The following is a 22,901-nucleotide window of genomic DNA, read 5'->3' as shown; positions in this document are numbered from 1 at the left end:
CACAGCCATAAATAAATAAATAAATAGATGTTTAAAATAATAATAATGTTAAGTGCCCAGAATCCTCAACATAGATAATGGAGGAGGAGGAGACTGAAGAGAGAAGCATCTGTTCAGAAAGAGCCTTGTTTATATGGGGGCTCTTGTGTTGGGAATAGAATCATCCCTGGACCCCAATACTCCCCTTAGTTTGGGCACATTTTCCTCTTTCTCCCCAGCTGTGTGGTGGTGATTTTGAACCCCAAGGAGAACAAGCAGCAGCACATTTTTAATACAGCCAGGTAAGCTGGGACCCAGGCATGGAGTAGGGGTGGGACCAGGGTCCTGGCACATCCCTCCTTCCCCACACTGCCTGGAAGTGCTTGTGGGTGGGTGACTCATTCATTCACCTGGTGGTTCAGTGACATTCACCAAGGGTCTGCTCAGTGCTAGGTACTGTTCCAGGTGCTGGGGACATGGAAGTTAACAAAAGAGATGAGAATCTGCTCTCGTAGAGCTGACAGCTTGGGTGGTGGGGGGAGGGACAGACTAAACTAGTTGGCAATTCCTAGCCGACCATGAGACCATGACTGTTGCTATGGAGGAAATGACGGGGATGTGTTAGGGCAGGTTCGCAGGCAAAGGACTCTCGTCAGAGTCTTATCAGAGCCTCCCTGAGGCTGAGAGCTGAAGAAAGTGAGGGGGTGACCCATGTGAAGGTGTGGGTAGAGCATTCCAGGCAGAGGGGACAGCAAGAGCAAAGGACCTGCAGTGGTTAAGAATCTCAGGATGTTTGAGGAGCAGTCAGGGTTCCATGGGTGAGGGGGAGGTGGGGCTGGAACCAGCAGAAGCCACATCAGGGGCCTTGGGAGGGCTTGGCTCTCATGCTGATTGCAAAGAAAAGCCACGAGAGGGCATTTGCAGGCTAAGGATATACTTCACACACCCCAGCCCTCCAGTACACTCTATCTCCCTTCCTTGCTTTACTTTTTTCCACAAAATGCACTCCTTTTTGATATGCTGTCTGATTTCCTCAGCGATGATATTTACTGTCTCTCTTCACAGTGTGAGCTCTCTGACGGCAGGGACTTTCTCTTAGTTAATTTCTGTGTCCCTATACCTTGGGTCAGTGTCTAGCACATTGATAACACTTATCGTTTCCTGAATGAATGAGTGTGATTTGGATTTTAGAAAGATCCCTCAGCTGCCAGTTTATTGAGGAAGGCCCTTGGCTTTGAGCAGGCCCAAGATGATGCCCGGGTCTGCCTTGGGGCTGATTGAACACTGTGTCATCCTGGGGCTTTGGTCCCAACCGGGTTGTGACCTTTGGGAGGCACCTCACTGCAACTTTTTATTCCACAAATACTGCACAAATAGTTCAAGCTTAGCTCCTTTGGCCGGGCTCTCCAGGTGGACGGATAAGTTGTGGGTTTTCTTCTTCCCTTACGATCCCTAAGGCAAGGTCCCTAAGATACAGTTTGGTAGATACAGATTCCCTCTCAGAAGGGGCTTCTTGGACCCTTGACTCTGACTGTGGGTTCTGTCACTGGTGGTGAGGGCAGAGATGGGTTCCAATCCAGACTTAAGTGTTTATTCACTATGTGATCTCAGGTGAAATACTGCTTGTCAATAATCACAAACTAGGGGCCCACAGACTTGTCTGACAGTATGTTTTAAATTAAATATTGGACTTACTTGACAACGTTTAAAGTTTTCTACACAAAAATTCAGATGCCCTCTCGTTTTAGAAATGTGAGAGATTCAGATCTCTGGGACCCACATTCTCCTATGGCAGGGATGGGCTGGAGCTTGGTGGCATTTGTCAGAATGCCCCTTGCCCAATTCTTCTCATCCTCCCTGTTGCCTCCCTGAGTCCTGTAGGCGGTAGAGTAGGTAACCTTGATCCGAAGCAGATAGCATAGAAGTATCCACTCTCAGTCACAGATGGGTCTGTCTTAGGAGGCAGTGTGGCCAGAGTGGAGGTGTTCATTGTAGCTGCATTTCAGAGTCACCTGATCCCAGGCTTCGCCCCCAGAGAAGGCTGAGTAAGTTAGTCTGGAGTAAGACCTAAGCACTGCCAATTTTTAAACTTTTTATATTGAAATAATTTCAGACCTACAAGAATGGTACAAAGAGCACCTGTACACCTTTCACCCATATTTCCCAAATGCTAACATTTTACCACATTTGCTTTATCATTCTCTGTCTATGGGAATTCCCTGGCAGTCCAGTGGTGAGGACTCCGCCCTTTCACTGCTGAGGGCCCAGGTTCAATCCCTGGTTGGGGAACTAAGATCTTGCAGGCTGCACTGTGCGCCCCCCCCAAAAAAAGTATCATTCTCTGATTCTCTGTCTATATACATAGTAATTTTTTTCTGAACCATCTGAAAGTAAGTTGCATACCTGATACCCCTATACCTCTAAATACTTAAGTGTGAATTTACTGCAAAAAAAAAGTATGACCTTTCAAAACCACAAAGATTGAGCAAAGTCAGGAAATTAAAGTTGGTACATCACTACCATCTGCTCCTCATTCAGCCTTCACCATTTGTCCCAAGAATGTCCTTTACAGCAAAAAGGATTCTGTCCAGCATCACGCATTGCCTTCAGTTGTCTCTTCAGCCTCCTTCAATCTAAAGAGGTTTCCTCCATCTTTTCTTGACTTTCATGACCTTGACACCTTTGAGGATTGCAGGCCAGGTGTTGTGTAGAATGTCCCAGCGTTTGGGTTTGTGTGCTGTTTCCTCATAGGTAGAATTAGGTTGTGCAGGACCACCCCCGAAGGAATGCTGCGTTCTGCTCAGTGCATTCTGTCAGGAGGTGCGTGATGTCTTTCTCTGCTGTGGCTCGTGGTGATCACCTCGAGCCCTGGGTTAAGATGGTGTCTGCCAGGCTTCTCCACTGGGAAGCCTCCCTTTTCCCCTTGTGATTAGTGAGTATCTTGAGGGGAGCTTCTCTGAAACTATGCAGATACTACCCTGTTCCTTACCAAACTTTTACTCACTAGTTTTAGCATGGCTTTGATATTTTTCAAAAGCTCCCTGGGGAATTCTCATGTGCCCTGTCTGCTTAGGTAACCTTGGCACGACTTCCTTGTGTTGAGGTCTCCTCATCTCAAAACTGGCTAGGAAGGGTCTTGACTGGACAGAGTGTGCGTGAGGAATCAGTAGCGGGGGCCCATCTGGCAGAGGGCCAGGCGCAGGCTCAGGCGTGCAGTAGGCTAGGGGCAGCTGCAGACGGCATACCTGCCCTCTTCCCCACCCCCAACAGGCATGGCTTAAAACACAAGGGTGTGCTCTTCCTGCACAGACAAAACCAGGAAGTGGGCACTTAGGGGGCTGGTGTCTCTGCCAGCATCAGGGGCCCCACTCCTTCTGTCTTTCTGTTCACCATGCTTATTGGGAGGCTTAAGATCACCTCCTGGCCCAAGGTGAAATTCTGGTTGTCATGTGGGAGCAAGTGGGGAGCAGGGCAAAGAGTTCCCTTTGAGAAGCTTTTCTGGAAGTCCCACACAACACTTCAGCTTACCTCTCATTGGCCAGACTGCGTCATGTAGCTGTGCCTGTGTGGCTGCAGGAGAGGTGAGGAGATATACTCCAGTTGGGGCCGTTGCCATCCCCATGAAAACTGGGCTTCCCTTCGTGAGCAAAGAGAGACGAGTGGATATTGGATGGGCAGCACACCTTGGCTGCTACCTTAAGGAGCATCGGAAGCTGCAGAGGGTTGAGTTGATAAAGATAAACGTTCTATGAGATTTTCCGTGACTCACTTAGAGGCCTCGACTTAGTTATCTGCACAGCAGTTTACTCATTCGAGGTGGACAATTACTAGACTGCTAAGGAACAGAGGTAAAAGCAGGATTAAAAGAGAGAGAGGAGAGAAAAAACAACACAGTCTGGGAATAGTGAAACTTGCTGCCACAAAACATGCAAATTAGACTGATCATTCAGGGCTCTTGCAGGCTAGCTGGGAGTGTTGACGAGAAGTGTGTTGGTTGTTTATGGGTTTTCCAGGACACCTTCAGCGTTTAGCAGTGGAGCACAGGCTGCAGGCTGTCTCAGTGTGATGTCTGCCAGGATCCTTCATCAGTACCACCTGCATAGTTAGGCCAGATCTGTACCATTTCCTGCATCTGAATTTCTCAGGGTTACAGGGTACATGGGGTCTTAGGGAGACCACCCTGTCAGAGGGAGAGGGAAGGAGGGTTTCCATACAGCATCCACCCCGTCAGGGTTTGGGGTTTTGGGGAGGAAGGGGCCTTTGCTTTCACAAAACCCCATTTCCCTGTGCTGCTTGCCCCCGCTTCTTCCAGCAGGAAGGAACGCACTGGGTGCTATGCTGGGCAAGGACGTAGCACTGGCTCTCTGGGAGCTGCAGGCGCTCACCTCTCCCAACCTCTTGGGAGTGAGGAGTGGGCCGAGTGCTGTGAGCACAGCCAGGCTGGAGTCTGGCTGCCCACCCTCAGTGGAATCAGTAATCAACCCCTTTCCTTGCCCCCAGGAAGTCTCTGAGTGCCCTGGCCTTCTCCCCTGATGGAAAGTACATAGTGACGGGGGAGGTGAGTTGTGATCATGACTGAGTGGGTGGGGAGGGGCCTTGGGGCCATTCCTTCTATCCCCAGGAGGCCTGAGGACTCCCTGGAATAGCTCCTTCCTGGGCTAGAAAAGCCCCGTGACAGATGGGGGAGGTGGCTTTCGGGCGCACCCTGGGGCAATGCCAACTTCAGCCCTAAAGCCCCTCAAGCCCCACCTGCGTGCAGAACCCGGCAGCAGTAAATGGCCCCATCTTCCCCAGAACGGGCACAGGCCCGCTGTGCGCATCTGGGACGTGGAAGAGAAGAGTCAGGTGGCGGAGATGCTGGGCCATAAGTACGGTGTGGCCTGTGTGGCCTTCTCCCCCAGTATGAAGCACATTGTGTCCATGGGCTACCAGCACGACATGGTACTCAACGTCTGGGACTGGAAGGTAAGAGCTGACTGGTAGGTGTGTGACAGCTGCCAGAACACCCTGAGTCTTGGGCATTGGGAGAACTAAATAAGGTAACTTGGTAAAGTGTTTAACCAACAAATATTTATTGAACATCTACTACATGCCGATGCCGGTTCTAGGCACCTGTTGCAGGGCATGTGACAAGTTGTCAACCCAGGGAACATATAATTCTTTTTATATTGACCAGCTGTGACCTTGAGCAAGGGACCTACCCTCTCTGTGAGTCTGTTTCCTCATCTGTAAAATGGGTATAATAGTATCTGCTTTGTTGAGTTGTGAGAATTCAGTGAGTTGATATGTGCTGGAAGGCTGGACTTTGGAACAGCTTGGGGAGGACTTGGAGTCGGGAGAAGTGGGTATCAAGTCCTGCCTCTGTTCATGACCTGCTGTGTAACCTTGAGCATGTGACAGCCCCCTTTGAGCATGACAGGGTGGTGGGGAGATGCACCTCCCTTGTAGGACTGCTGAGGGGATTCCACGAGTTATCCTGTGAAGGGCTGAGCAGGGCCCAGAGTAAGAGCCCAATATCCGGCAGCATGGGTCGTGTTGTCCTTACCTTCCAGCTGTGGCTGTCCTCAACACCATGTGTGGGCTGCAGGGCTTGGACTCTTGAGGAGAGCTCTGGAACTTACTTTCACGTGGGAACCTTTGCAGGCCTCAGTCTCCTCTGTGTTGGGAATGATAAGAGTGTCACGCATAGGTTTCCCCAAAAAGGAGGGCCCAAGAAAAACAGACTTGGAGCAGGGGAGGGTGGAAAGACGCAGGGCTGAGGGCAAAGGCTCAAAGAGTCTGATGAGGTGGGTGTTGGCGTGAACTTCTCTGCACCGATTCTTCCAGAAAGACATCGTGGTGGCCTCCAACAAGGTATCATGCAGGGTCATCGCCCTCTCCTTCTCAGAGGACAGCAGCTATTTTGTCACTGTTGGGAACCGGCATGTGAGGTTCTGGTTCTTGGAAGTCTCCACTGAAGCAAAGGTGAGTTGCTGTCCCTGCCACCTCATCCGGGCCCAGGGGAGGAACTGTCAGGGGTAGTAGGGACTCCTGGTTCTACCTGAGATTCAGGGGCAGTGGTCTCAGAGGCTGTCTAGCCTCTCAGGGGTCTGCCTTCTGCTTCTGGACCTGCTCTCCAGGTGCTGACTGACTGGTAGGCCCTGCTGGGTAACCTCCCCTGCTGGACCCCGGGGCCAGACTTCATCCCTGGCCTGCTGCCTCAAGCCACTGTGCCTGGAAGTGTGTGTTCTCTTTGTTCTTCCCTTCTCCATTCGGAGGAGTTTCTGAGAGTTCTCCTGTTTAGCTGTGTCGTATCCACTGGTCATGAGAGGCCCGCCGTGACCTTGCTGGGGGCTAGGCCATGTGGACGCTGTCTCACTGTGCCCTGCTCTGCCTCCAGGTGACGAGCACAGTGCCCCTCGTGGGGCGCTCAGGCATCCTGGGTGAGCTGCACAACAACGTCTTCTGTGGTGTGGCTTGTGGCCGGGGCCAGATGACAGGCAGTACTTTCTGTGTGTCCTACTCGGGCCTCCTCTGCCAGTTCAACGAGAAGAGGGTGCTGGAGAAGTGGATCAACCTAAAGGTACCCCAGCCTCCCTCTCTGCTGTCAGTGGGGGAAACACTCCCCATGACATGTGTCTACAGGGACACTCAGCAGTCCCCCTGCGTGATAGTTGGTCACAACAGCTCTGGGTCTGACTTCCTGTTCTGCTTGTACAACTCTGGGAGAGTGACTTTCCCTCTCTGAGCCTCAGTTTTCTTATCTGTAAAATGGAATTACTGCTGCCTACCTCACAGAGTTGACAGGGGAGTCATGCGAGATAATATATGTAAGGCACTTAGCACAGTGCCTGGTTCCCCTATAATGGGGGTCAGGGTTACAATTGCTTTCCCATCACCATTTGACCCAGTTCACGTTTCTTTTCTTCACTGGGCACTCTTGGCTGGTGGGAGGACCGCTTTTTTTTTCTTTTTTAATCTAAGGTATCATTGACGTAATAATTTTTATATTACTTTTATCATTAAAGACTATATAAAATACATTAAATTTTAAACTAAAAGGTGATATATCAATAAATTACAGAACCACTTTTCTTCAGGATCTGAGGGTTTGAATCCAAGCTGTCTTCCTATCCTGGGCTTGGATGCCTGTTTGGCTGCTAGCAGGAGCATCACGGTTGTCCTCCTTGTCCTATTCCTGCTCTTATGACTCCCCTCTGGAGCTCAGCTTTAGGGTTAATGGCATGGCAAGAGGTGTGTGGAAGAATTCCGAGCTTTATCTGTCTTTCCTAGTTGGTTAAACATCATTTATTTCTCTCATTTGAATCCTCTTGCTAGAACTCATGCAGCTTTTAAGCAAGTCAGAAGCTTTGGATAGATAGATGTTTAGCCCCCGAGCAGGTGTCTTAAATGACCCATAAACTTAGTCCCTCTAGATTTGGAAAAGCTCCTCTAAGCTCTATCCAGAGGTCTGGCAGTTCCTGCCCCTTCTATCTGCATGCCCTGGCAGAAGAGACAGTCCTTCCTATATATAATATATATATATTTTATATATATAATAACTTTTTTTCTATGCTGCTTTAAAGTATAATCTCTATGAAGGTATTTTTAAGCAATAAGGAATAAAGCCTAAAATTTAATTTAAGCCTAAAATTCAACGCTGCTACTGCAAGCAACCTATCTGAAGTCACAATCGGCTGAGATATTTTCCACACATAGCTGAGTTCCTCTATAACAATGATAACTCTGTCCCAATTTGTGCCTCTGTCTGCCTGCTGCCCCCTTTCCTTCAGTAGTGACTGAGCACTATATCCTGATTTCAAAAATCTTAACATTTGCAAAAATGGGTTCCTTAGACCCCAAAGGTGTAAGGCTTTTCTGGAGGCCCAAGGCTGTTCTGTCAGCCCCCATATCCCTGAACTGGGCCACACAAAACACGAAGTCCACCTGGGTCCCCTTTGCCCCCACAGGTCTCGCTGTCTTCCTGCCTCTGTGTCAGCCAGGAGCTCATCTTCTGCGGCTGCACAGATGGGATAGTCCGCATATTCCAGGCCCACAGCCTGCAATACCTCACCAACCTGCCCAAGCCGCACTACCTTGGAGTGGATGTGGCCCAGGGCCTGGAGCCCAGGTACTGCCTGGCACGGGGAGGGAGAGGGGCCTACCTAGAGTCTGTCGGCTGGTATGCATCCATGCTTCCAGATCCATCTACCTACTGGCCAGCCTTGGGCTGGAAGCAGGACACAGGCTGTAAGGAGGCAGCAGGATCTCGTGAAGTCTGCAGTCTAGTGAGGGTGCTGGATGATAAATGAGTGCATAAACAAGATCATTTCAGATAGTCGTAAATGCTTTGGTGAAATAAAGCAGGGACTCAAGAAGGAGAGTGTCTGGGAGTGGGGCTGTTGACTGGGTGGCCAGGGGAGGCCTCTCTGGTGAGAACAAGCCAGCTGTGTGGAGAGCTGGGTCCTGACAGCAAATGCAGAGGCCTTAAGGGGACAGCACACTGGGCTCCGTGTGTCACAGGAACGGCTCGGGGCTGTGTGGCTGGAGCGCAATGTGCTGGGGGGAGCGTGGTAGGAGACAGGTGTGGGCATTGATGGAAGCTGCTGAGAGGAGCTTGGAGCCTATTCTGAGGTCACTGGGCAGCTACTGGGACCTTAGGCACTGGTGTTACTGGTTCAGGCCTTGAGTAGTAGCTCCTCTGGCTGCCATGTTGAGAGCAGGTGGAGGGGCTGAGCTGTGGTGTATCTTCCCTTTTGTTGTAAGTCTGTTTTGTGGGGGTTGGGGGGCTACCTAACCAGAGAGATCGGGGTGCCTGGGGCTGCCTCTTCATAGGTTGCTGGACACTACCTCCTGGGTGTGCCTTTTCTAAGAGAGCGCGTGGAGGGGCATACTGGATGTCGCAAAGGAAAGAGAAGGTGGGTGAGCAACCCACAGACAGTAGTGTGTTGTAGTGGCCGGGGTGCCCAGCTCTGCCACCTTCTGCTGTGTGCTGTGTGGCCTCGGGCAGGTCACTGTATCAACGAGTGCTTCCGTTTCCTCGTCTGTAAAATATAGTACCTACCTCTCATGGAGACTGTGGGAATTCAGCACAGCTAAAGCTCTCGGCTCGGTACACAGTAAGTGCTCAGTCAACTGTAGCCTTGGTAGGAAGGCCCCAAGCCAGGGGACGGCTCACCAGCCCCCTTACACAGGGAATTTTGATCATGTGTTTGTGAGGCTGAGAGAGAGAAGGCCTGATCTTTGTGCCCATTATCCTATGCTCAGAGAGAGAGGATGGAGCTTGGGCTGAGTGAAAAGAGGGGAGAGAACTGTTAACAGGAGTCGAAAATTCAAACACTCTTAGGGGCTAGGCAGAAGCTTCCAGTTTACAGTCTCTGTATTAGAAGCAAAGCAAAGAAAGAAGATGGAGGAGTGAGAAGTGGAGTTGGAGTAGGAGAGATGGGTCACCACAAAGATCGTAAGGGATGGCATTGCCAGGCAGGAGGCAGCTCAAGCATCACCAGAGGCAGTTGTTACTACTCACAATGACACTGATGGTCATTGATGACTCACGTGGTTTTGTCAGCTTCCTTTTCCACAGGAAGGCAGAAGCCATCTACCCGGATACAGTGGCGCTGATCTTTGACCCCATCCACCAGTGGCTGTCCTGTGTGTATAAGGACCACAGCATCTACATCTGGGATGTCAAAGACATCAACAAAGTAGGCAAGGTGTGGTCAGAGCTCTTCCACAGCTCCTACGTCTGGAACGTGGAGGTGAGCTCCTCTCTTCCTCCCCCTCCCCCTGCTTAGCCCCCAGCTGGGCTCAGCTGAGGAAGCTTCTACAGAGTTTGGGGAACCCATTCGGCCATACCTGCAAAAGATACTCATGGACCCCTGCTATGTGCCAGGTGCTGTTGTGGGTGCTGGGGACACAGCTGGGCAGGAAACTGATACAAGTCCTGATCTCCTGGAGCTCACATCCGGGTGGTAGAGTAAACCTGTAAACATATCAATATGGAACGTGCCAAGTACAATACTTCTCTGAAGAAAAATGAAGCCGCCTAGGAGAAAAGGGGGTTCAAGAGTGCTATTCTAGAAAGGAGAGTGATCAGGGCAAGCCTCTCTGAAGATGTGACATTCGAGTGCGGGACCTGCAGGAAGTCAGGGGTGAGGCGCACCACCATTGTGGGTACGGCAAGTGCAAAGGTCCTTCAGCAGCAGCGTGTGTACCTCAGGGAGCTTTCTGTCGAGGGCGTTTGCGTAGTTCACGGCTTTTTTTTAATTGATTGATTGATTGATTGGCTGTGTTGGGTCTCCATGGCTGCGCGTGGGCTTTCTCTAGTTGCGGCGAGTGGGGGCTACTCTTCGTTGCAGTGCGCGGTCTTCTCATTGCAGTGGCTTCTCTTGTTGCGGAGCACGGGCTCTAGGCGCGCAGGCTTCCGTAGTTGTGGCACGCGGGCTCAGTAGTTGTGGCATATGGGCTTAGTTGCGCCATGGCATGTGGGATCTTCCTGGACCAGGGATAGAACCCGTGTCCCCTGCATTGGCAGGCGGATTCTTAACCACTGTGCCACCAGAGAAGCCCTTTTTTATTTAAGTGTTGAAGAAGCCTTTATTTTCTGAGAATGAATCTGTGGGGATTTTTCATTCTGAAGCTGTTCTAAGTATAATACTTCTTGCAGATAAGACTTGTAGATAAGATAAGGTAGAGAAAGAATTGTAGTCTGCTTTTTTTTTTTCCTGAAAATTTCTTATTATTAGGAATGTTTGTTCTAGAGAAATTATGTTTTCAGTGGCCCAGTTCAGGATTGTGAGAAATAACTTTACCCTTTTGAATAGGCATTATTCAGCCCTTTGCTTGAATACATCTCCCTTCGTGGATCTGACATTTCTGTTGATAGCACTTTTCTCACTTAACAAGAATGTTCTTTAAATAACTTTTGAAATTTATATATAAATATATTATCCTTTAAAAAAGGTGAGATATTACAGATCAAGCTAAAGTCTTTTTTGATCACCTCCCCAACCCCCACTCTTGCTGTCTCTCTCACCCTCACTCTTGTTATCAGTTGATTATGTGTTTTCTTTCAATTCATTTTCTTTCCATCTGCTGGTTATTTATATATATATATTCTCAACAGAAATATCTGTGGATAGATCTTTTAATCAGTTCTGGAAAGTTCTCAGCCAATATGGATTTAAGAGTTGCCTCTACCCCATTCTCTCTTTTTCTGTTACTCTAATTTGCTGTCTTTCTCTATCCTTCATATTTTTTTTCAATAAAACAGAGATCTAGAAAACCACACGAAAGAAATGTGCAGTTGATTGATTATTGTTAGCAGCTGTTGACACTCGATGCCTCGATCCCTTTATTTATTGGGGGTTGCAATATGGTGATATTCTAATTCTATCATTTCTTTTTATTAGTTGGACTGCTTATATGAAGAGAAACTTCCCTTCATCTACCATTTGGTCACCCAGTGGTACACTTCCTATAGGAAAGGCAGGATAAATGCTTGATTCTTTCCCTTTAATTACCAGTTTTCAAGATAATGAATTGGTTCCTTGTCCTCTAAAGGTAACTAGTTGTTTTTATTTAATATCATTATAAATTCATATATTTAAATATATTGGATATATTTTAATTGACTGCAATTATTAACATTATTGGAGTTCAAATTGTCCCATCTTTGACCAGTGGAAGCCTCTTCAGGTTGGCTCCTGAGTCCTTTGGACATAATGCCAGTAGTCTTTGATTAGCTACCTTGCTAATGACAAGGGATGGCAAGGTGTTCTAGCCTCATCTTTTGCATTTCTTGCCCCAAACCTGGAATCAGCCATTTCTTGAAGAAGCCCTGTTTTTTGTTTTGTTTCGTTTTTTCACTTTGATTGGTATGTCAAAGTCACAGTCTGGGTGCTGGGGATGCTTATAGCTGTTGGATTGATCCTTCCAGAATCCTAGTTCTCAAAGACATAGGGGGATGATGGAATTAGAGTATCCCCAGTTAATCATTTCCTTGTTCCCACATTATAATACAACAGCCTAAGAATGATAATGCAATTCTGAAAACAGTTAAAACAATTTTTTTTGCAAATGTTCTCCCCATTCTCCCCTGATTTTTAGATTAATTATTCTGTATCTATATGATCTGATGATATAGCCATTATATACTATATTCTCTCCCTTTTGACCCCATTTATTTGAGGGGAGTATAAGTGTACATATATATTATGGTAAAATATACATAACATAAAACTTACCACTTAAATCATTTTAAATATACAATTCAGTGTTATTTAGGACATTCACAGTGTTATACAACCATCACTACTGTCTAGTTCTGGAACTTTCTCATCACCCCAAAAGGAAACTCTGTACCCATTAAGCAATCACTTTCCATTCCTACTCTTCCCAGCCCATAGCAACAGCTAATCTGCTTTCTGTTGCTATGGGTTTGCTTGTTCTGAATGTTTCATATAAATGAAATCACAGAATATGTGGACTTCATGTCTGATGTCTTTCATTTAACAATGTTTTCATGGTTCATCTATGTTGTAGCATGTTTCAGTACTTTATTCCTTTTTAAGGTTGAATAATACTATTCCATCATATGGATAATACATTTTGTTATGCATTTATCAGTTCATGGACATTTGAGTTGTTTCTTTTTGGTTTATTCCCTATTAATAATAGCCAAAATAACATTGTGGCTATTGTGAATAGTACTATTGTGTAAAAGCTTTGTTTGAACACCTGTTTTCACTTCTTTCGAGTGTATACCCAGCAGTGGAATTACTGGTCATGTGGTAATTCTATGTTTAAGTTTTTGAAGAACCACCACCGGACTTTTCCATGGCAGCTGCATCATTTTACTTTCCCACCAGCAATGTATGAGAGTTCCAATTTCTCCACATCCTTGCCAGCACTGGCTATTTTTCTGTTTGGTTTTTTAAAAATTATAACTATCTTAGTATTTGCAAGGTATTGTGGTTTTGACTTGTATTTCCTTAATGATTAATAACTTTGAGCCTCTTTTCATGTGCTTGTTGGTCATTTGTATATCCTCTTTGGAGAAGTGTCTATTCAAGGTTTTTGCCTATTGCTTTTTTAATTTTTAAAAATTTATTTTTGGGTGCATTGGGTCTTCGCTGCTGTGCACGGGCTTTCTCTAGCTGTGGCGAGCGGGGGCTACTCTTCATTGTGATGTGTGGGCTTCTCTTTGCGGTGGCTTCTCTTGTTGTGGAGCACGGACTCTAGGCACACGGACTTCAGTAGTTGCAGGACACGAGCTCAGTAGTTGTGGCATGTGGGCCCTAGAGAACACGGGCTTCAGTAGTTGCGGCACGTGGGCTCAGTAGTTATGGCTCATGGGCTCTAGAGTGCAGGCTGAATAGTTGTGGTGCATGGGCTAGGTTGCTCCACAGCATGTAGGATCTTCCCGGACCAGGGATTAAACCCATGTCCCCTGCATTGGCAGGCGGATTCTTAACCACTGCGCCACCAGGGAATTCCTGCCTGTTTTTTTTGGTGTTTTTTTAACATGTTTATTGGAGTATAGTTGCTTTACAGTGTTGTTAGTTTCTGCTGTATAACAAAGTGAATCAGCAATATGTATACATATATCCCCATATCCTCTCCCCCTCCCTATTTCTTAATTGGGCTGTTTGTCTTTTTGCTTTTGAGTTGTAAGAGTTCTTTATATATCCTGGATACTAGACCTTTAACAGGTATATAAATTGCAAATATTTTCTTCTATTCTTTTTTTTTTTAGAAGTTTTATAGTTTTACTTATTTAAATTTATGGCTGTGTTCGGTCTTCTTCGCTGTGTGCCAGCTCTCTCCAGTTGCGTCGAGCGGGGGCCACTCTTCACTGCAGTGCACAGGCCTCATCGTGATGGCCTCCCCTGTTGCGGAGCACAGGCTCCAGGCGCACGGGCTTCAGCAGTTGTGGCACATGGACTCAGCCACTCCACAGCGTGTAGAATCCTCCCAGGCCAGGGCTCAAATCCGTGTCCCCTGCATTGGCAGGCGGATTCTCAACCACTGTGCCACCAGGGAAGCCCTTCTTCCATTCTTTATGTCGTCCTTTCACTTTCTTGATAGTGTCCTTTGATGAGCAAAGGTTTTTAATTTTGATGAAGTCCAATTTCTCTATTTTTTGTTTTGTTGCTTGTGTCTTTGGAGTCATATCTAAAAAACCATTGCCCGGCTTCCCTGGTGGCACAGTGGTTGAGAGTCCGCCTGCCAATGCAGGGGACATGGGTTCGTGACCCGGTCCGGGAAGATCCCACATGCCGCAGAGCGGCTAGGCCTGTGAGCCATGGCCGCTGAGCCTGCGCGTCTGGAGCCTGTGCTCCGCAACGGGAGAGGCTACAACAGTGAGAGGCCCGTGTACCGCGAGAAAAAAAAAAAAAATTGCCAAATTCCTAGTCATGAAGATTTACTCCTATGTTTTCTTCTAAGAGTTTTATTATTTTAACTCTTCCACTTAGGTATTTGATCTCTTTTGAGTTAATTTTTATATATGGTGAAGTAAGGGTCCAAATTCATGATTTTGCATGTGGATGGATAATCCCAGCACCACTTGTTGAGCAGACTGTTCTTTCCTCCTTGGGTGATCTTGGCACACTTGTTGAAAATCAACTGGCCATAGATGTATGGGTTTAGTTTGGGATTCTCAGTTTTATTCTACTGACATATGTCTATCTTTATGCCAGTACCACATTGCTTTGATTACTATAGTTTTGTAGTGATTTGGTTTGACTATTTGGGGATCCTTTGCAATTCTATATGAATTTTAGGATCAGCTTTTCCATTTCTGCAAAAAAGACTGTTTATGTCCGTTGTAATCTTTATATTTTCCTTTCTTCTGCTAGCTTTTGGTTTAGTTTTCTTTTCCTAGTTCCTTAAGGTGAGAAGTTAATTGATTTGAGATCTTCTTTTTTTGTAGGCATGTACAACTGTAAATTTCCCTCTGAGCATTGCTTTTGCTGCATCCCATAAGCTTTGGTATACTGTATTTTCATTTTCATTGGTCTCAAAGTATTTTCTAATTTCTTTTTTGATTTCTACTTTGACCCATTGGTTATGTAAGGGTGTGTTAATATCCACATATTTGTTAATTCTCCATATTTCCTCTGTTATTCATTTGTAATTTCATTCCACTGTGGTTGGAGAAGATTGTTTATATGATTAAAGCCTTTTAAGTTTATTGAGACTTATGTTGTGGCCTGTATGTGGTCTATTCTGGAGAATGTTCCATGTTCATTTGAGAAAAATGTGTTCTGCTGTTACTGGGTGTTCTTTATCTCTCTAGATCTATCCTTTTTTTTTTAAGCTGAAGCAGTCATTCATTTTATTTATTTATTTATTATTTGGCTGTGTGGGGTCCTAGTTGCGGCACGTGGGATCTTTCCTTGAAGCGCGTGGGCTCTTTGTTGTGGCACGCGGGCTTCTCTCTTGTGGTGCACGGGCTTAGTAGTTGTAGCATGTGGGCTCTATAGGTGTGGCACATGGGCTCAATAGTTGAGATACATGGGCTCTCTAGTTGCGGCATGTGGGCTCTCTAGTTGTGGTGCACAGGCTCTAGAGCACACAGGCTTAGTTGCCCCATGGCATGTGGGATCTTACTTCCCCGACCAGGGATCAAACCCACGTCCCCTGCATTGAAAGGCAGATTCTTAACCCCTGGACCACCAGGGAAGTCTCCTAGATCTATCTTTTATTGAAAATGGAATATTGAAGTCCCCAACTATTATTGTAGAACTGTATATTTCCTCCTTCAATTCTGTCAACTTTTTCTTCATATATTTTGGGTCTCTGTGTTAGTTGTCTGTTTGTATTTGTTATATCTTCTTTATAATTGACCCTTTTTTGTCACTTGTAATAATTTTTTACTTAAAGTCTATTTTGTCTGGCATTACTATAGACATGCAAAGCTCCCTTTTGGTTACTATTTGTATGGAATATCTTTCCATACCTTCACTTTCAACCTGTATGTATATTTGGATGTAAAGTGAATCTCTTGTGGGCAACATATAGTTGGATTTTTTTTTTTTTTTTTGGCGGTACGCGAGCCTCTCACTGCTGTGGCCTCTCCCATTGCGGAGCACAGGCTCCGGACGTGCAGGCTCAGCGGCCATGGCTCACGGGCCTAGCCGCTCCGCGGCATGTGGGATCTTCCCGGACCGGGGCACGAACCCGTGTCCCCTGCATCGGCAGGCGGACTCTCAACCACTGCGCCACCAGGGAAGCCCTGTTATGTCCTTACTTTTATCTGTACTTGTTTACTTTGTCTCTCTTGTCCCTATCCTGATCATTTTGTTTCCATTCCCAGCAGTTTCTCCTCAGTATAGGCCTTTGTCCTGAAAGGAGCCCTGGTAGGTTAGTTTTGAGAGCTCACCAGGCCTTGATTTCTCCAGCCCCTTCAGGCCTTACTGTTGAGCCCTGCACTCAACCACTATTGGAGTGGATGACCCCCCCACCCCCACCCTGCCAAGTTCAAGTACTGTTCAGTTTGGCCAGTTGTGCTTTCCAGTGAATACCTGCTGGCTACTTTGAGGTTAGAATACCTCATTGCTCCGCTCTGCTTTCTCCCATATACATGTTGAGAACATGTAGGTCTTATGACTGGAGGTAATTTGTTCCTACCTGCTTGTATTTGGGGAGTTATGAGAATATCTTGTTCACCTACTTTTGTTATAAATATTGTCCATGGGGTTTTGGTTTTGCTTTCAGGTTTCTCTTTTTCACGTGGGAATTTTGGATTAAAAATCTGTGATGCTGCTGTCATCATCATTTCAGAGTCCAGGCTTCCATATTTTGAAATTTCTTTATATGTTATCTCTTTGTCTCTCTGAGTTGCATTCTGAATAACGTCTTTAGTTCTGTCTTTCAATTCAGTTAATTTTCTTTTCAACTGTGTCAAATCTTTGGTTTTTAATATGTTTTGTTTTTCATTTCTAGGAGTAGTTCTATTTTGCTCCTTTTCAGCTCTGCTTGGTTGTTCTTTATAGTTTCTGGTTGGCTACTCATACTTTTAATCTTGTCAAAGTTCTTTTATCTTTTATTTCTTTAAACATAGTAAACATAGTTATTTTATAATCTGTTAGATAATTCCAGTATTTGAAGCTAGACTTTGTTGTTTCTGCTGCTTCTTGCTCGTGGTACCTTGTTTCCTTTTGTGCTTAGTGATTTGCGCTACCCATTTTCCTTAGAAATTCATTTGTGGGGATGTTTTATGGACTGGACTGAAGATGGGGCATGGTAGCATTTTGTGTCTTTTTTTTCTTGCAAGGCATTACACTAAGGCCGTTTATCTGCAGCTTACTTTTATTTCACCATGCAATAGTATATCATAGTGCCGTCATTGAAGTGGTTGTAATGAATCTCCTTTGCCTTGTTCTCTGGGGACTGTAGGTGTATCCTGAGTTTGAAGATCAGAGAGCTTGTCTGCCATCAGGATCTTTTCTGACTTGTTCCTCAGACAATACCATCCGCTTCTGGAACATGGACGGCAGCCCTGACTCTCACTGGCAGAAGAACATCTTCAGTAATGTAAGGGGCTTCATTGTGAACATCTTTTAGGAGGAACAAAGGCCTACTTGAATCTAGGATGGGGGGTAGGAGGGAGTTTTATGGAACCTCAGTGTTAAGCTTCACTAGGGACAGGAACCAGGAACCAAGGCTGGTCACTCTCTGTCTCCTATCTCATTTCTCTCTCTCTCCCTCTTTCTTTCTAGGTGACATGGTCTTTCCTGTCTGCTTTTTAAAAATATATATATTTATTTATTTATTTTATTTTTGGCTGTGTCGGGTCTTGGTTGTGGTCCTCTCTGCTTTTCTTTACCACTCAGCTCCTGCTGTCTCAGTGTGTGTGGACACAGCCACTCCAGGCAACCCGACATACTCAACAAATAAGAAATTGCTCCCCAAGTCTTGAGTTAGAACTCCCTGGGAGAGCACCTGATGGGCCAAACCAGGCAGGGGTGACTCCTGTCTAGCTAGCTGCCACTCAGTGAAGCCTGAGGTGGAGGTGCTGGCAGGATCCCAAAGAGAGCCATGATGAGAGGCTGGGGAGAAACACTTTACTGAAGAAATGGTTGGTGTTGCTAGGTCAGTGAGGGAGCTTCTCTGAGGAGCTGAGGCCTGAATCATGCATTCACTGATTCTACAGATAGTTATTAAGGTCAGTGCTAAGTGCTGTGCTGCATGCTGGGGACACATCAGTGACTAAGGCAGACCCTTCTCCTGCCCCCGTGACACCTACAGTCTAGTAGGTGTCTAGACACCTAGACAGTCTAGTAGGGGGAGGCAGCCAGCCAATAACTGCCCAAATTATGATATAATCACAAGCATAGTAAGCACCATGAAAGAAAGTTGTAAGGTATGTGTAAGATATATCTAAAATCAGTCATCTGATTTTATCTGTGGCGTTAGGGGCAGCCTCCTGGAGGAGGAGATAACTGAACTGAGATATGGAGGATTGGGAGGAGTAAAGAGGGGAGGAGAGAGTGTTCTACACCAAGGGACAAAGGCCTTATGGCTGCAAAGAGCTTGATGAGTTGGAAAACCCAAAAGAGGTTAGTGTGGCTGGAACAAAAAAAGCTCTTAATGCAGGGTGTGTATAGCAAATGCTCCTTTATGACTCCCCTCACAGCGCCCCACGTCCCCCTGCCATACTACCATCTTCTTTTCTGCATCTGTGATGACCATGTTATATTTGGTTGCACACAATAGAAGAACCCAAAGCGAGGTAAAAGTTTGATTTTCTGACTTGTAAAAATAGTCTAGAGGTAACTAGTCCAGGCTATTTTGGCAGCTGTAGGAAGCCCTTAGAGACCCAAGGGCTGTCCAGCTCTCCACTCTGCCCATTTTGAAGGAGTGGCCCTTGTCATCGTGGTCCAGGATGGCTGCTGGTGCTCCAGTCATCACATCCAAGTTCCAGGCAGCAGGATAGTGGGAAAGAAGCAGAAGAGTTTTCACTTGCTTTACACCTCATTGACCAGAATTTATTGACACAGCTTCATCTAGATGCAAGGGAGTCTGGGAAACATAGTTATTATTCTGAGTGGTGAAGCTCCCAGGTCAGAATTAGAATTCTGTTACTAATGAAGAATGGAGACTATCAGGAGAAAAAATTGCAGAGGTGCCCCAAAGCTTCTCATAGCACTGACCTAAGTCCTTTCCCGCTTGCAGACCCTGCTGAAGGTTGTGTATGTGGAGAATGACATCCAGCACCTGCAGAACATGTCACACTTCCCAGACCGGGGGAGTGAGAATGGGATGCCTGTGGACATGAAAGCTGGGGTACGAGTCATGCAGGTCAGTCCTGATGGCCAACACTTGGCTTCAGGCGACCGAAGTGGAAATCTGAGGCAAGTGGGCCCTGGTGTTGTCTAGTGTACATCTCCCAGCTTGGGCTCAGGTACTAAGGGCAGTGGGGAGGAGCCCTGGCCTTGGCACCTCCAGCTGCCTGTTGGGAATGAGGGACTGTGAGTAGCAATCTGGTAGCCAGCCACCCCTGGAAACGTAAGCTGAGAAGGGGCTTCCAGAAGGGCTAGCTCAGGGTAGATCAGGGTAGCTACCGGGGCCTCAGCAGCTGGGCCATGTGAACTCTGCCTGCAGGGTGGACAGGCAAACTTGCATGCCTCTCGGGCATGGTGACACCTTCTCAGCCACATGGTACCACTGCTGAACCATCAGAGAAGATGCCAGCTGCAGCTTGGCATTTCTGGTGGCCCTGAGAGAGGGACCAGAGGATGGGACATCTGAGGGCTCGGGCTGTTTACCACCCTGCAGAGGTTTTTCAAGATGTGACAGGCCCAATAGGTGCTGACAGAATATGAGTCCTGTCACAGGGATCAGGTTTAAGGTGGCGAATGACAGCTGTGACCACCTGGGTAGTGGAGCTGTTGCAGAATGGGAGGGACTGGGGCACTGGAGAGCATGTGCCCCATAACAGGGCAGCCACCACACAGCACCAGTAGTATAGGCTCCAAGTTGTCATATCTTCCCATTGTCTAAGAAGAACATAAAGTGCAGATTTTTTCTGTGACGTTCCATGGTTTTTAAATGTTGGCAACTGTTGTGATGTCAGTCACTGCATGAGGCAAACTGAACATGTCAGGGGGCTGCTGCCGTTGACAGCACTTGGCTGTGAACGGTGAAAACAGTGAGGAGAGGTAACATGGGCATAGCGATCTTCCCCCAGGCTGGCCGCTGGCCTGAGTACCATGGGTATTGACTGATTTAATCCTCTCACCGACCCTCTGGCATAGGTGCTGTTATTCACTCCACTTTCAGATGGGTTCACTGAGGGAAGAGAGGCCAAGTGGCTTGGCTAAGGTCACACGGGTAGAGAGTGGAGAAGCTGGAATTATTGTTTCTTATTTCGGTCCTGGATGACCTGTTGTCTGATTTCATTTGGCAAGAATGTGAGGAAAGTCTGGATCTGAGACTCTTTAAGAATGAGAGGGAGTTCCCTGGGGGTCCAGTGGTTAGGACTCCACGCTTTCACTGCTGAGGGCCTGGGTTCAATTCCTGGTCAGGGAACTAAGATCCTACAAGCCACAGAGTGCAACCAGAAAAAAGAAAAAAAAAAAAGAATGAGAGATTGGAATCCAATGTTCCTACCCATTGGTCCTATCCTTGAGTATGACCTCTGACCCCTGCCCCAGCCCCAGGAATCACCTCTGATATATCCCTACCCTAACCTTTGTTCCCCCAGAAGACCATCCTAGGTGTTACCCATGGAACCAGAAGGGGCGGGGTGCCCGCTGAGGTTCTCGCAGACTTGGCAGGTTTTTAGATGAGAAACTGGTTGGGCACCTGTAGACTACTTGGCCAGGGTAGGGTGTTCTCCACGTCACCTACCTGGCTGCTCTGACCTTTTCTAGTAGTGGCAGAGCACCTGGAGCTGAGGGGTGGGGACGCCAGGCAGGGTACAGCAGGCAGTGTGTATCTCTCAGGATCCACGAGCTGCACTTCATGGACGAGCTGGTCAAGGTGGAGGCCCATGATGCTGAGGTGCTGTGCCTGGAGTACTCCAAGCCTGAGACAGGTGAGCCCATGGTAGGGGAGCAACCTGCCTGGCAGAGCCACAGGGAGGAGTAGTTGGTGTCTGGTGGGACCGTGAATGACAGGGCAAGACTCGACTTGTTTACCCTGGTCCCCAGTGCCCCGAACAGAGCTCAGGCTAGAGAGGTGAAGGTTGAATGAGTGAATATATGAATGAGCTCCTCCTCTGCTGGAGAAGATAAAGATAGATCAGTAGTCAGACATATTCTTTTGAAAAAGTTTGATGCTTACAGAAAAATTGCAAGAATATTATAATGAATATCTGTAGCCTCTTCACCCAGGCTCCCCAAGTTTTTTCTTTTAAATCCTGTCTGACCTGTGACAGAATTATCTGCTTCCCCTCTTTCCATTTCTATGTATTTGCGCACCTGTGTATATATACACTTGTAATAAAATAATAGCATGTGTATTATTATTATTAAAGCGTGTATATTATTATTATTATTATTTGCTGAACTACTTGAGAGTAAGTTGCAGGCATGCTGCGCTTTCACCCTTAAATGCTTCTGTGAGCATTTCCTAGGAATGGGGACATCTATTTACATGACCACAGTGCACTTATCAAATGTGCATCTTATCAAATCTGTCATCTGTCTTGGGTTCTTATTCACATTTTGCCAGTTGTCCCAATGCTGTCCTTTATAGCACCTTTGTTTTTCCAGTCCAGGTTCACATTTCAGTTGTTGTGGCTCTCCTGTCACCTTTGTTTTGGAATATTTCCACAGCCTTATTTAATTTGTCTTTATGACTTTGGCTTTCTGCAGAATTTTATAGAATTTCCTTCAATTTGGGTTTGTTGTTCTCCTCATGATTTGATTCCGATGATACATTTTTGGCAGGAATATAATGTAGGTGGAGTTATGTCCTGATAATGTTCATGTTCTTTCCCATGCTCTTCCTTCCCCCACACCCTCTGCCCCACCAAATTTTCTTTAAATTTCTTTTCATTCAGTACACCTCTCCCGAGCTCCCCTCCACCTCAGGTCATGTGTTAGGCCTCAGACATAGCAGGTGTCCAGGCTAGGCACTGTCTGAGGGGGCCAGCACGAAGGTCCAGTGGCTGAAGGAAAGGTGGCAGCATGTGGTCAGTAGGGCCGAGATGAGGCTCGTGTAGCCAGAGCTCAGAGAGTGAGGGGGCAGTGTTTTGGGGAGGTTGAGAAGTTGGCAGGGCCTCACATAGCTGCCAAGTAGCTGGACTTGGTAGGGAGGAATGCTGGGCTCTGCTGGAATGTCTGGTGTGGGCACAAGTGGAGGAGTGTCCACGTGTACATCAAGATTCATCCTGCAGGAACTGGTGGCAAGGGGTGTGAAATGCCAGGGTTTGGGGCTCTGGGGAAAGACTGCACAGAGTGGGGGAGTGGCCCCTTTCCGGGTTTGTGGCAAGTTGACTGCAGTTAAGAAACCGAACTCCTTCTTCAAGGCCAGGAAAGCTTGGTCACACTGCTCTCTGGGAGGCCAAGCCATCAAGCAGCCTCCCAGAAACCCAGTGGCACCCTTTCCATCCACAGGGTTGAGCTTGCTGGCCTCAGCCAGTCGGGACCGACTGATCCACGTGCTGAACGTGGAGAAGAACTACAACCTGGAGCAGACCCTGGATGACCATTCCTCCTCCATCACAGCCATCAAGTTTGCTGGTGAGCCCTTTCCTTCTGCATCCCGTGCCTCATTAGATGGGCTCCTTTGACTGCACGTAACAGCGAAAGCCACCTTTAGCTTAGAGAAAAAAGGGAGAGGCAAGCTCAGGCACAGCTGGATCCAAAGATTGAATCTTTATTTATTTAAAAAACTTTTTTAGACTAATTTTTTTTAATGCTTTTGGAGTATCGTTTATTTTGGCCGCTCCACGTGGCATGCAGGATCTTAGTTCCCGGACCAAGGAT

General features: G+C 46.9%; 1 protein-coding gene across 6 annotated transcripts in view; it reads left to right on the top strand.

Moving 5' to 3' along the window:
• WDR62 (WD repeat domain 62) overlaps positions 1–22,901 on the top strand; it is a 48,292-nt gene that overhangs the window by 4,563 nt on the left and 20,828 nt on the right. For all 6 annotated transcript variants that reach the window (XM_032614437.1, XM_032614436.1, XM_032614435.1 and 3 more), the window contains exons 3-13: positions 219–281; positions 4,480–4,537; positions 4,774–4,944; positions 5,806–5,943; positions 6,359–6,541; positions 7,929–8,089; positions 9,527–9,716; positions 17,362–17,499; positions 19,141–19,319; positions 20,913–21,004; positions 22,530–22,655. In XM_032614437.1, coding sequence (XP_032470328.1) covers positions 219–281; positions 4,480–4,537; positions 4,774–4,944; positions 5,806–5,943; positions 6,359–6,541; positions 7,929–8,089; positions 9,527–9,716; positions 17,362–17,499; positions 19,141–19,319; positions 20,913–21,004; positions 22,530–22,655 — 1,499 coding nt within the window. The remainder of the gene's footprint in view (positions 1–218; positions 282–4,479; positions 4,538–4,773; positions 4,945–5,805; positions 5,944–6,358; positions 6,542–7,928; positions 8,090–9,526; positions 9,717–17,361; positions 17,500–19,140; positions 19,320–20,912; positions 21,005–22,529; positions 22,656–22,901) is intronic.

This window comes from Phocoena sinus, chromosome 19 (genome assembly GCF_008692025.1).
Source record: "Phocoena sinus isolate mPhoSin1 chromosome 19, mPhoSin1.pri, whole genome shotgun sequence".
NCBI classification, from domain to species: domain Eukaryota; kingdom Metazoa; phylum Chordata; class Mammalia; order Artiodactyla; family Phocoenidae; genus Phocoena; species Phocoena sinus.
The sequence above is the reverse complement of the archived record's forward strand: the minus strand, read 5'-3'. Positions and strand labels throughout refer to the sequence as shown.